This window comes from Xiphophorus couchianus, chromosome 13, assembly GCF_001444195.1.
Source record: "Xiphophorus couchianus chromosome 13, X_couchianus-1.0, whole genome shotgun sequence".
Taxonomy (NCBI): domain Eukaryota; kingdom Metazoa; phylum Chordata; class Actinopteri; order Cyprinodontiformes; family Poeciliidae; genus Xiphophorus; species Xiphophorus couchianus.
The window spans coordinates 26,867,167-26,881,046 of NC_040240.1; the positions used below are offsets into that span (position 1 = coordinate 26,867,167).

The window sequence follows — 13,880 nt, forward strand, 5'->3', positions numbered from 1 at the left end:
ATGTCAATAGTCATGAAAATAAAGGAAACTCATTGAATTAAAAGGTATGTCCAAACTTTTAGTCTGTACTTTATATATAATTTTTTTTAAACAAAGCTAAATTGTTCAATACTTATTGGTTATGCCCAAACTATGGAAGCAACAAATTTAATCATATTTTAATTAATCACAGTTTTTGCTTTCAACTAGAAAGAAGCCTTCTTTAAAAAAAAAAGTTGCCTCCATATTGAGTATTTCCTAACATCTGTATGAAACTTTAGCATTGTGACAACCCCAGTGTGAACTGAATCGACCTCCCCTCAAAATCAGCTAAGAATTCCCTGCATCAAGTGGTAACCATATCCATGAATACTGAAGACCGAGAGAACACTGTTTGAAATACCTGAGTTATTGCAAACTAACTAAGCACAACACAGACAGCTTCAGTCAGGTGGCCTGGGCAGTCTACCATGCAGTTTATGGTCTCAGAGTCCAAGTAGATGCAAGGACCTGTGCAACTAACATTTTATCATATGTGAGAGTTCTTCAAGTCCTGCTCCAGCCAACAAAGTGTGAATATGGATCATGCACCATCTCCTGTTCAAAAGGTGAAGCTAAAGACCCTGCAAACAAAGAAGTGTGCAAATATAACCACAGTCAGAATGAAGAAAACAACATGGACACTTTCAAAAAAAAAAAAGAAATTACTGTGCAAAGAGTAAATCTTTATCGAAATTTGTACAGGTCATTACTCAGGAACAAATAAAAGAATTCAAAAAGCTCCAGAGATGAGAAATCTCTCAAACTTCATTTTCTCTTATGAACTGGCAAACCAGCTTATCACATAAGTTTTCCTCATCAGACAAGAGGGTCAGAAACCACTGGGACCTGGCATCAACACAATGAAACTGTGCAAAGGCCTTCACCATAAAGGGTCCCTTACAACAAGACCATCTATCACAGAAAACACAAAGTACTGCACCTTCATGCTGGAGACTTTTATAATGCCATGAACATGAAAATCAAAAGGTCAAACCTTGAACTGCCAGCAGAGCCCATATCCTGCTCACTGAGTATATCACAGAAGAATGGAGATTGTCTATCAAAGCAGAGAAAAGTGTACAGTGAAATACTCTGGATATAATTTTTGAGGTGTAAGGAAAGTAAGGTCATACCTTTCTTTACAAGAAAGGTACAAGTGAGAGGAAGGCTCTATCAGTGAAAAGAATCTGATACTAATATTTATTAACATGGCATTGAAAATGAAACACATTACTGTAAAAAGTTAAACTGGGCACACTTTAAACTTGTTGGTGTTTCATAGATTGACAGAATACTGTAGTTAGGATGGTATGTGTTCAGGGGTCTAAACATTTAATCAGCAATAAACAATGCATATGCACTTTCATTCCAACATTCATTTCCTCCTTGCCAGAAAACAAACAAAATTTCCATTTGGAAATATGAAAAGTGCTCCTCTTGAGTGAGGCGACTTGTGAGCACAATGTGCACACATTGATTGATCCAGTCTCTCCTGTAAAACATTCACACCCTTTATTCTCTGAAGTTAGGTATCTATACACAATCCATAGATTTTTCAACAGTTAATGTCTTAGATTATTATCGTCTCCAGTGGCCGACACCTCTCAGGTAGACCACCAAATCTTTTGGAGACGGCGCACAAAAAAAGAAACAAATATAAAGAATGGGAAAGAGCAGATGCAGGAATTACAAAAGTAAGAACACAGACTGGAACCAGAACCCAGAGTTGGGTATTTTAGGTACAGAATCTGTGATCTGGATGTAGACTGAAGTTGTATGTTTGGTACATTCTCTAAAGGAACTGCTGGGATAAAAAGAGTTCACTATGTGAATAATGAAGAGGTAAAACTATGAAGGACAGCTGCATGGAGAGGTTGTTGGCAGGTCAGGACAACCGACGTGAACTGGTTTCTCAACAGTTAGCCAGTTCAGGCACCTCTGTCTTCTCGTTCATCAGCCCGCCACCTCCTTCATCTGATGGTGCTAGTAACAGAATGTCCTACACACTTGTCAGCAAAACATCTATATGTTTTGCTGACAACATATAGATGTCAGCAGAAGACTGACAACTTAACTAAAGCAAAGGAAACCCCTTGCTGAAGAATGGTGGAGAGGGTTTCCAAACTTAATTTCCACAAGATTCTCTTTTGTACATAATTTTCTTTTTTCAGTTGGTGGGTACAGACGTTGGTTGGGGCTTACTTCAAGATATCCAGGTGTTGCCCTGAACCCCAGGCTGAAATCAGTTCTGGGTGTGGATCGTTGTGATGACTCTGATGATCTCTTTGAAGCAGGTCATTGAGATGATCCATGGAAAGCACTTTGCTCTCAAATGTTCAATTCTTTAAAACAGCATAGTCTTTCAAGATCGAATTCTGCCTAATGTTATCTGTTTTTGTTCCCAACAGAATTTTTCACTTTCTTTTAATACTACTTGGCAAACAAATCATGTTTACAAACTTTAGAGTAACTTTATGTTGCATAGCAACCAGAGTGAACCCTGCTGATCTTCTATTCTCATCAATAGTCATAATAGCTTTGGAAGTGAGAAAAAAAGAACATTTTCAAATTGTCTCACTAAATTGACAATGACTGGGTGTCTTGAAGTAAAGGATAAACAATAGAGAAACAGAAATATCAGACAAACACTTCAAAAGCAAATTATAAAATAATGAATAACGCTAACTTAAGCTTAAATGGCAGTTGCAAGTATAGGCGCTACCACCAGTGATTATAAAGGGAATTACAGAAGAAGGGAATTTCTGCTATAATAAGAACAACTGAGATGCACTGACAGCTTGTGTTTTGTTCAGCTTGGTAGGTTCTCATGGGTTGGTCTAAGGTAGGCACACGGACAGGCACTGCATGCGATGAAACTGTGGGGTGAACATATCAGCTGATCTGGGAGTGCCTCAGAATGGGGGAAGTTATCAAACGAGGCTGGCCTCTGACACACATGAGAAATTAATGGGGCTCATTTTTGCCCGGTGATGGACTGCGATATGGACCGAGGTGGGATCATGTCCAACAGGTACTCTCTCTGCCGGTCTGCTAAGCTGGAAGTCTTATGGGCTCCAACAGCTGCAGGGTTCAGGTAGGCAATATTTAACCCTACAGGAACAAATCAGACAAATATAGAGCACAAAAGATTGATGCACTAAACAACACAGGAAACACTTCTTACACAATACCACCACTTACAGCCAGTACACTGGTACATTTAAATAAGGATATGAACAAAGAATTGTGACTGGTCATGACAAAACCATGAACAAGTCTACTTGGGGACATTTTGAATTATTTACAGATTCTGAAAGTGTGGCTTCTAAGCTTTCCTAAGCTTTATGGCTCTTTGAAGGGAACTGATTCTTCAGGATCCACTCACTATAAAGAGTCATTAAAAATGTACATTTTTGAACATTTGCAATTTTTCTAAAATCATTGTATCCCTTATACAGTTTTTATGAGTGAAATTCACAAAAAGTATAATCATCTATATAAAGTAAAATTAATATTTGAATGTTGCAAAACAACCACCTTAAAAATGGCTATGTATTTCCATAAAACACTTTTTCAATTATAAATGTTAACTACCCATATACTGTTCTTTACTACAAATGTTGTGTGTGTTAATAATACTTTAGGGCAAGTTTAATTTAGAATGATAACAAAATAAAAATAGACTTGAGTTGCTCTTGGTTAAACAAAAATCCCTTCTGCACCATAAAAGATATCCTAACTCTGTCAAATCATTTTAAGTTACATAAAAATAACAATAGGTATTGAAGTGAATGCAGAGCATTATAAGCAAGCTAAGTTGTAAAAAAATGAGAACAGCTGTCACTAACAGACTCGAGTTCTACCGTTCACAGCATAGAAAGAATCAAATTGGTTGGGAACGTCACATCCAGGAGCTACTCTCAGGAGGTATGACTTGGCTTATTTAGTTAGAAATACAGATTTTTAGAAGTTTTCAGCTTTTGTTTCATTTTCCAACAAGGCTGTGAGGTTTTGTCTTAAACCTAGTTCACGTGGAACAATTTTTGGTCCCGATTTTTCCCTTCTGAAAATCTTAGAACGTTCTGCGCTCTAAGATTATCGCTTATGATAATTGTAATTGATCATCCTGCTGTGTGCAGTGCACTGTTCACTGCCTTGTCACGGTTATACTGGTGGCGAGGCATTGGTATAACTGCCTCGCCACCAAATCGCCAAAATGTTTAAGAATGATATTACTAAAAAAAATGTTAGTAATAGAGTGTAAGAAGTGTAAAACACAATCTGTGTGCCACCTTGCTGCCGGTGGCACACAGATCGTAATAGCCTTCTAAAAAAATAAGTTCTGTCACTCACCTACAGGACATCAATTCAGTATGTTTATGGTTTATCCACCATAAACATTCCTGTATGTTTATTGTGGATTATGTCATCTCTGAAGTATTTGAACGCCCGTTACCAGCATGGGTTGAGTAATGTGTTAGAGATGTTAATGAGCCATGTCTTTACTTCAAACTTGCAACTTACTGGCCAAAACCAAAACAAAAGCATACTATATGCCTAGCATACACTATGCTAGACATACTATATACTCAGTATGTCTAGCATACTGAGCATACATAAAGCCCAGTATTCTAGTCAGCTTTGAATTCCCCGCATGGCTCAAATGACCTTCTCAAATGGTTCAGATTTACTCTAAACAAGCTGAATTCAAACACAAAGTTTACCATTTTAAAATTTCAGATAACCGAATTTTAAAGAATGGAAATGTTTCTTTATGACTTGAACTAGTGTACTTTGCCCAACAAACCCTGAACAAGAATCACTGTTTTCTCAGACATTAGTTTTTTAGCTTTTATTTTCCGTTTCTGCTCTGCCGACTTGTTCATACATTTGCCTTTGTGCATCACAATTAAGATGTTGAAATGTTTCACAATTTTTGTTGAATTGTCCCTATTTTATAAATACTGAAACAATGTAATATACATTCTGCTGTTCATAAGTTATTAATGTCTATCTATGTAAAAAAAGAAAACTAATAGTTTGTCCTTACCTGGGATGTTGTAAATTTGACGGCGGCTGTCATGCTGCAGTCTGTTACTACTCCCACCACTACCACAGTGCTTAGCACTGCTCATTCCCATGAGGCTGCTGGCCACAGACAGCTGAGAAGCCTGAGCAAAGTTGGAAAGGACGCCTCTTGCAGAGTTAGACAAACCTCGCTGCAGAGAAGCCTGAGGCTGCTGAGCCTAGATACAAAAAACAAAACATCATCGCTAACTTCACCTTATATGTACAATCAGACAGCTCAATTTTATATATTTTAGTGACTTATAAAGTAGTTGCTAACAAAACCTTTAGAGATTTAGTGAATAATCTACTTCAACTACACAACAATTCTTCAATTTAAAAAACCCCCAAAACAATTCCTGTCCACAATACAAGAACTAGATATTTTTATATAATGATAAATTCCCCATTGTTAAAAAAATAGAAAGGCAAAAAAAAGATATCTCAATTTTGGTCACACCAGTATCCCCTGGACATTGCGGTTACTAAAAATAACTAATAAGAGTATTTAGCAAAGTCGGTGTGCTCTGATCAGAAAGTAGAAGGAGCACTGCAATCTGTCAAAAAGGGAGCCAGGGGACCCAGGGGCAAGATACTGGGCCCCTTTGTGTAACTTTTGGTAACTAGGAAATAGATGGTTGGTGGTTTCCAGTTTCAAGGAACACAGTTAAATTATTTGGTTCTGAAACCAAAGGGTTTGATCATATCATTCCAAAATTATTTTCAATTAAATTCAAGAGAAAATTCAGGAAATTCTATGGTTCTTTATCCTATAGTTTTTGTTCCCTTCCCCTACCCGTTTCTGTGAATTATTAAATGTTTAGTAAACCCTGCTGATAAACAGCTCATTTTTCTAAGGTTGAGGAAGAAACTAAAACCATAGCTGCAAAAGTACACCTGAAGAAACACTAGAATTATATAAAGTTGAACATCACAATTGCTATAGCAATGTAACTCTGTTAGTGTTTGGTTATATATAAACTGTTTTTGCAACAGATTTGCTTGTATATCTTCTCAATTAGCATCAAAATTGTCAAATAGACTGCAATTATCCAATAATAATAGAGAACATTTAATTTGGCATGAATGCAATGTTTTTTTTTATTGGTGTAACATAAATACTTCCAGCACACATTCCTAAAACATTATGAAGAGTGATGCAGTGTACCTGGCGCAGGGCATGCTGTCGGATCATTGTGTCAGTCTTGGAGACATTGGAGCCAGTAGCAGCGGAGCTGGGAGAGAGAGCTGCCTGCTGCTGTAACCTCTGTTCGATCTCCTGACAGACCCACACAGTTACAGTTCATTACTCTCAATGAAAAGGTTAGGGGTGAAGCCTTACCAATGGTCTTGGTCAGTGTGATTTTAAGGAAAAATAACAAAAACAACTTAAGTAGCACATGAAAAAGAAAGATTTTAGTTTTGTCCTCAAACCTCAAAGTTAACCTTACAACTTACAGTGTTTATTGGGAAAATTAAACATAAATCAGGGTGTTGATGGGTTGACATTAGATTCTCACCCCGTGAGACTCAGTACTATGATACTGTGAAGCTGTGGTATTTTTACTCAGTTGTTTTAAAAATAAAAGATAAAATTATCCAATGGCCAACAAAAAACAAAAACTTGTCACATTTGGTGCCTTAGAAATTGCTCTAAGAACAGACTTTTATGTGTCAATGCATTGCAAATAAGATTTTTGAGCTAAAAACATCTAGAAAAATCAAGTATTAAATGCAGTAGTAGGATAAAAGTCAGTATCTGTTGATACAGTTGGTCACTTCAAAAGATTTATTGGTGGAACGTCAAAGCAACAGACTAAATAAACACATGCTAACTTTCGTAGAAATCATTACGTAATTGTGTTTATTGCAGGGTTTGCTTTTCTGCACTTTCATGATTAACATATGAAGTTAATATTAATTGGATAGTTATCCAGGTTTTAGGCTCTACTAGGTTGCTTGCACTGGACTTATTAGACATATTGATTTAGAATTTTAGACTAACAACCTAACTTTCAAAAAGCCCTACCATATTAATAGTAGTTTGTGCACAACACCTGCTATCATTCTTGAAAACAAAAATGAAAGAGACCAAATGTGTTAAAATGGGTGAAGGACAGGCACAGCTCCGATTTGAACTCTGCTCACCCCAGAACTTTGTCTTACTTCTTTGTTGTATCTTATAAAGACATAAAGCAATATTTTCCCAATTTAAAAGTGTAGCTTTTTATAGCAGATGTATACCTTCAGACCAGTAACGGGTCAATATCATATCAATGCTGACCTGTTCCTGCTGAAGAGCCTTCACAAAAGCATTTTTCAGTCTGTTGGTATGCTCTGCTTTCAGAGCCTTCTTCTGATTGGATGTCATGCACTGCTCACAGAGGATTCTGCCACTCTTCTCTTGCTTCCAGTGGGGTGTGAAGTCTGTTCTGCACTGGGCACAGAAGAAAGGCTCCATACGGGCCAAAGACCCCCTGAATTTACCTGCACAAAACGCATTGTTTCAGCACAACTAATGACGAGCTGCACCAGATATCCATAACTTTAAGTACTCTGACAAACATTTTTCTACTTTTTATCAAATCTCCATAAACTTAAACCAATTTCTTTCTCTCCAAAAGAGGCAGACTAGTTGCAGAGCCTCATATGAATAGTCATTTTACACATTGGTACCTTGCTACAAATAAGGTGTTATTACTACTCATACTTTGTCTGTCCGTACATCTCAGTTGTTTTTTAGAGTTCTAATCTTAAACTGTTTCTTTAAGTACTTACCCTGACTGTCCAGGACACTCTGTACCACTTCCTCCAAGCCCACCATGTAGATAAACTCACTGTTAGCTGCAGAGGGGAGGAAGTGGAGCAGTGGGGCTGGGGGTTTAGGTGGAGGGATCTCCAGCAAGGTTTTTTCCAGCTGCTTCCGTAGAGCCAGCTTGGCAGCTGCCTGACTGCTGGCCTGATCAGCCATGGAGCTAACTGCTCCACTGGCCGAGCCAGACATGGTGGATGGGCTGACTGCTGAAGCTCCAGCAAGACCGCCTGTCACACCACTGGCCCCCACTGCTGCTGCTGCCTGCATGTGGGCCAGGTTCATGTACATGGCACTGGAGCTGGAGCGCTGGGAAGCTGCCACCTGCTGGCTGGCCTGTAAGGCATATTAGGCTTATCAAAAACAAAACACTTAAGACAAATTATTGAATTGCAGCCATTAGGAAGTATCATGGACAGTACTTGTTCCCCAAAATTTTACGCCAAATGTTTGCATAGAAGAAACAAAGTAATACAACTTTTCTAACAGGTTCCACCTGGAACACATTCTGGATCAAATGCAGTCTATGGTTTGTAAGGATTACAAATATTCACAAACCAAAGCAAATACATGCTCAAACAATTGTTTTACACCAATGACACCTCAACTTTATTTAACAGCAGAATATTCTGGCTTTGTAAAATGTACAACAAAATATTAACTTGCAATGTTCTAATTATTGTTTTCTTGGATGAAGTGGAGAGAAATACACTGCCTGGCCAAAAAAAAAGTCGCCACCTGGATTGAACTAAGCAAATAGGTACAAGCCTCCTATTGGATAAGTACTGCATAGGCGATTATCTTTCAGCTGGCAACAAGTTATTTAACACCAGCTGATGCAATGAGTAACTCCTCATTTCTTAAACAACCATGGCAAAAGACACATCCTGTGGTCGTGGAAAAGATGTTAGTCTGTTTAAGAAGGGTCAAATCATTGGCATGCATCAAGCAGAGAAAACATCTAAGGAGATTGCAGAAACTACTAGAATTGGGTTAAGAACTGTACAACGCATCATTAAAAACTGGAAGGATGGTGGGGAACCATCGTCTTTCAGGAAGAAATATGGTCGGAAAAAAATCCTGAATGATCGTGATCGGCGATTACTTAAACGTTTGGTCAAATCAAATCGAAGAAAAACAACAGCAGAACTCAGGAGTATGTTTAATTGTGAACGCAAAAGCATTTCCACACGCACAATGCGAAGGGAACTCAAGGGGTTGGGATTGAACAGCTGTGTAGCCATAAGAAAACCTCTAATCAGTAAGGCTAACCAGAAAAAAAGGCTTCAGTTTGCTAGGGAGCATAAAGATTGGACTCTGGAGGAATGGAAGAGGGTCATGTGGTCTGATGAGTCCAGATTTACCCTGTTCCAGAGTGATGGGCGCATCAGGGTAAAAAGAGAGGCAGGTAAAGTGAGGCACCCATCATGCCTAGTGCCTACTGTACAAGCCTGTGGGGGCAGTGCTATGATCTGGGGTTGCTGCAGTTGGTCAGGTCTAGGTTCAGCAACATTGTGTGCCCAAAGAATGAGGTCAGCTGACTACCTGAATATACTGAATGACCAGGTTATTCCATCAATGGATTTTGTCTTCCCAAAGGGAACGGGCATATTCCAAGATGACAATACCAGGATTCATCAGGCTCACATTGTGAAAGAGTGGTTCAGGGAGCATGAGACATCTTTTTCACACATGGATTGGCCACCACAGAGTCCAGACCTTAACCCCATTGAGAATCTTTGGGATGTGCTGGAGAAGGCTTTGCGCAGTGGTCAGACTCTCCCATCATCAATACAAGATCTTGGTGAAAGATAAATGCAACACTGGATGGAAATAAATCTTGTGACACTGCAGAAGCTTATTGAAACAATGCCACAGCGAATGCGGGCTGTAATCAAAGCTAAAGGCGGTCCAACAAAATATTAGAGAGTGTGACCATTTTTTGGTGGCGACTTTTTTTTTGGCCAGGCAGTGTATTATGAAACCACTCAATATTTTTTGAAAGTTTTTTTGGTACTGGTGGTGCAGTCGGGAAAGAAGTGCAAAGAAAGACATGCAATAAATGGCTGGAAATCAAAGATGCAGCTGTGCAGGATTACAACAAAGTTTAAGGATATTTTTTCCCCATATCATATTTAAAAGCCTCATTGTTCATATGTGAATAGAACCAACTTTTGGGTCTTTTTATTGCCTTGAGATGATCTCTGAATATCTATTTAAGTCAGTGAAGTAACTCTGCCCACAGAACTAAAACTTGTCAAACACCTTAATTAGACTATGGTTGACAACTTTATTCCAACCACTGACCAATTCTCTTTGATTGGTCAAAACAACAACAACAACAAAAACACTTGCAGCTTGAATAAATGAGGCCAGGAGAAATTCCCACCTGCTGATAGTTTACCGCACTGGTCATGCTGGATGAGCTGGATCGTGGCATCCCAGGTTTGGAGGACACCCTCTGGCCCTGTAGTTGGGATGGACTGGGGGCAATCACTCGTTGGGACATAAGCATTGGAGGAAGGCTGGTATTGGCAGAACGAATGACTGTATGACCCTAAAAAAGGAAGAACGAACAAACAGCATTAGAGGGAAATGAGGATTGTTACCTTAAGGACTGGAACACCACCCTTAAAAATTCAAGGCTCTGGATTTTAGAATTGGGGTAACATGCTCTATTTTCCTGGTTTTTGTGAAAATGTGAGCAGCAGCGTTCTGTATCAGCTGCAGCTGTATGCTATTTCTTTTTTTAGGCAGACCTGTGAAGACATTGTTACAGTAATCAATGCAAATAAAGTTAAACACATGGATGAGTTTTTCTAGATCTCGCTGAGACACTAGTCCTGTAATCCTAAAAATGTTCTTCAGGTGATAGAAGGCTGACTTTGTAACTGTCTTTATGTGGCTCTGAAGGTTCAGGTCAGAGTCCATCACTACTCCCAGATTTCAGGCATGATTTCTACTTTCTAGCAGTAATAACTGAAGCTGAGTGTTGACTCTAGATTGGTCCAAAGATGACCATTTCAGTTTTGTCTGCATCTGTTTAGTGCTTGTATGGGTTCAAAGTCACCTGGTGACATTGTGCTTTGTGCTCTGGTGCTCAGTTATGTTGGAAAAGAAAGGGGTCAACTCCAAACTGTTCCCACAAAGTTGGGAGCATGGAATTATCTAAAATGACTTGGTACTGGGACTGGAATCAAAGGGCCAAATCCAGCTCCTGAAAAGAAACCTCACACCATAATCCTCCTTCCACCAAACTTTACATTTAGCACAATGCAGTCAGACAAGTATCGTTCTTCCTTTCAACCGCCAAACCCAGAGAATGTGTTGTAAGTTTATCATGGAATTTTTTAAATTGAGTGAATAAACTGAATAAAACTGAAACTATTTATAGAAAATTACTATAAAAACAACAGATATACTGTAAACATAATTAATGTACATCAGTAAAAAAAACATGGGAAAACTGCATAATATATTATGACATTTTATTGTAAAAATCAAGTCTATGATAAATTACCGGCAGCTGCAGATGCCAAAATTTTACTATTAAAAATACAGCACAACACACAAGTAGTTTGTCAGCATTTCAAAATGGGAAATTATACAGGAAATAAGTCCAAAGTAAACAAAAATACAGGCTATGACTAATACACTTACAGAAACAATTTCTACTTAAACATTCAGTTAAAAACAGAACAGATTCAATTTTCTGTCTAGTATCCTCACATGACACTACTGAGATCTGAAAAAACCCCAGCATGTGTCCACATGAGGAATAATCCATGGTGGAAGAAATTCATGTGACAAAAGGACTCTTTGCTCTGGGTTGATCAAGAGTAACAAGTGGCTGAGTCCAGACTTTGCTGAAGAAGACGTGTAACATGGACATCATCTTTAAAATCACCAGTAGAGCTTGAGGCTCATATGTTGTCAGTCAAGTGTTCATCGCAAGATCCTCTGCAGTTGGAAAACAGAAAAAAAGCAAAAGTTAAAATGATGAACTACATGAACGTCTTATAAACTCAGCATTTGTGTTTGTTTCACCCTTGTTGAATTGCACACTGACAGGGTTTTACAGTAACGCCTGAAAATGTATAACCTTCTTAAAAATACAAATAAAGACATCTGGCATTGTTTGCTACTGTGAAATGAACCACTGCTTACCTCAACATTGCCTTGGCAAGGCTGAGTCATTGGGTCTAGGCTTAAGACTGGTTTGACAAAGTATAATACAGACTGGAACTTTAAACAGGTGATGTTGTCATTTCTGATTGAAAATTCCTAAGTTCTTAAATAAGTGTTTCTGTCAACTGAGGTGCCGCTGCAACCAGACAAAAACATCAGACAAAGACCTATTTTACAGAGAATTTTCTTGAATTCCCTGGAAAACAGGAATTCCATCGTCCCATTTGGGATAAACATGTTTCTCTTTACAACGTTTTACTTTTTGGAGCACTCATTCAGGATAAATGACACAAGACAAACTCAATGTAGAAAGACTCTGGTCTAATACCACTGTCCAAAAATAAAAAAAAAATCCCCCAAAAATTCAGAAACAAAGGGTTGTTTAATTAAAACAGCCCTTATTTGGTGTGTATATTGCAATCAATTGTTTAAGTTCGAGCTTTATATCTTGTTATAATTCCATGTTCATAATGAGTCATTCCCTCATCAAAACATGCTTTAGAGATTCTCTGATCTCCCATGTCAGCCATTCAGTGGTGCCTAAATGCTTCCTCATGCAATGTGCTGCCCATTTACACAAAGCTTCGTCTTGGAACAGCAGTCCTCAGCTAAGCCCCAGCTCCACAGAGCACCCCTCTCTCATGCATCGCCACCAGACTAGTGGCAGCAGTAATCAAACAGCTAGTGTAACTGCACATCTGTTGAGCTCCAAAGAACAGCTATAAATGCCATTAATGGGCAGCAAGGAGAGGCATTGTTGTGGTGATGAGCAAAAGGCAGAGAGTCAGAAAGGCTGGGAGGTTCTCAAAAAGACAAAGGCCAATTTTAAGGTGTCAGCTGCAGGTGTCTATGATTAAGTCAAAATTCTCTTAAGTTAATTTTGATGTATATAGCAATTTCATAACAATTGAAGATAATAGTTGCATAAAATGGAACAATTCCAGGAAAATACAGAACACTTCCATTTTTAAAAGCCGAACTAACATGGCAATGGGAAATATCCCCCTCCCCATCAGTATAAAGTTTTTTTGTTTGTTTTTTTTTTAAATATGTCTGTTAAACCTAGATCCATCACATGTATCTGAGCTACTGAGCTATGAGCTCAGTTGGAAAATATTAGGCCTTGCAAGTAGGTGGCCCTTCACAAATAAAACCGAAATGTGAACACTAAAAATTTGTAAAAACCTTGTACAGCTCAAAACACAGACAAAAAGGTAGGTAAACGTAAGGATTTCTAAAGACGCTTTGATGGTGCCTGGTTTGTGTTATGTTGTCTGGATTCCACCCCACAGTCATTTTATTGTTTGGCAAAAGTGCCTTTGGTCTTTTCTTCTTTTTGCAAATTTATGTCCCCAAACACAAAGAACCCTTGTAACACATTAAACAATTTTAAGTCCAAATTTCAATACACAAATTAAATATAAAAGTTGAGCATTTCATGAAATAGATACTCACCATTTGTCTGGGTGTCATGAAGGCCAATAAGTTGTCCTCAGCCATTTATATAAATTCCAATCCCTGAAAAGTTACAGAAATGAAAACCTAAATGTTTACACTTTTCATACATTCAAAGAGAGAGTTAAGACAATTTATGCTGTTACAGTTTTTCTCAGTCAGTATGGTATATTTGACATTTGCAAACCAGTAAGTGCACTTCTCAGAACAATTCATACAAAAAGCAAAACAGCATTTGTTTGCTTGCAAAACAAAAGTCTTTGTAAAAATTCTTAGTTAATCTCTCAAAATTAACTATCTGTATTAGTGCCTAAGAATGATAGGTTCTGAGGCACAT

At 38.2% G+C, this 13,880-nt stretch overlaps 1 protein-coding gene across 2 annotated transcripts in view; it reads right to left on the reverse strand.

The window, feature by feature from the left end:
• Positions 1-683: 683 nt before the first annotated feature.
• Positions 684-13,880, reverse strand: part of gatad2b (GATA zinc finger domain containing 2B) — a 46,435-nt gene continuing 33,238 nt past the window's right edge. For both annotated transcript variants that reach the window (XM_028036911.1, XM_028036910.1), the window contains 6 exons: positions 10,290-10,457; positions 7,867-8,236; positions 7,373-7,575; positions 6,257-6,367; positions 5,072-5,267; positions 684-3,132 (listed from right to left, as the gene is read on the reverse strand). In XM_028036911.1, coding sequence (XP_027892712.1) covers positions 2,996-3,132; positions 5,072-5,267; positions 6,257-6,367; positions 7,373-7,575; positions 7,867-8,236; positions 10,290-10,457 — 1,185 coding nt within the window. In that variant the 3' untranslated portion in view covers positions 684-2,995. The remainder of the gene's footprint in view (positions 3,133-5,071; positions 5,268-6,256; positions 6,368-7,372; positions 7,576-7,866; positions 8,237-10,289; positions 10,458-13,880) is intronic.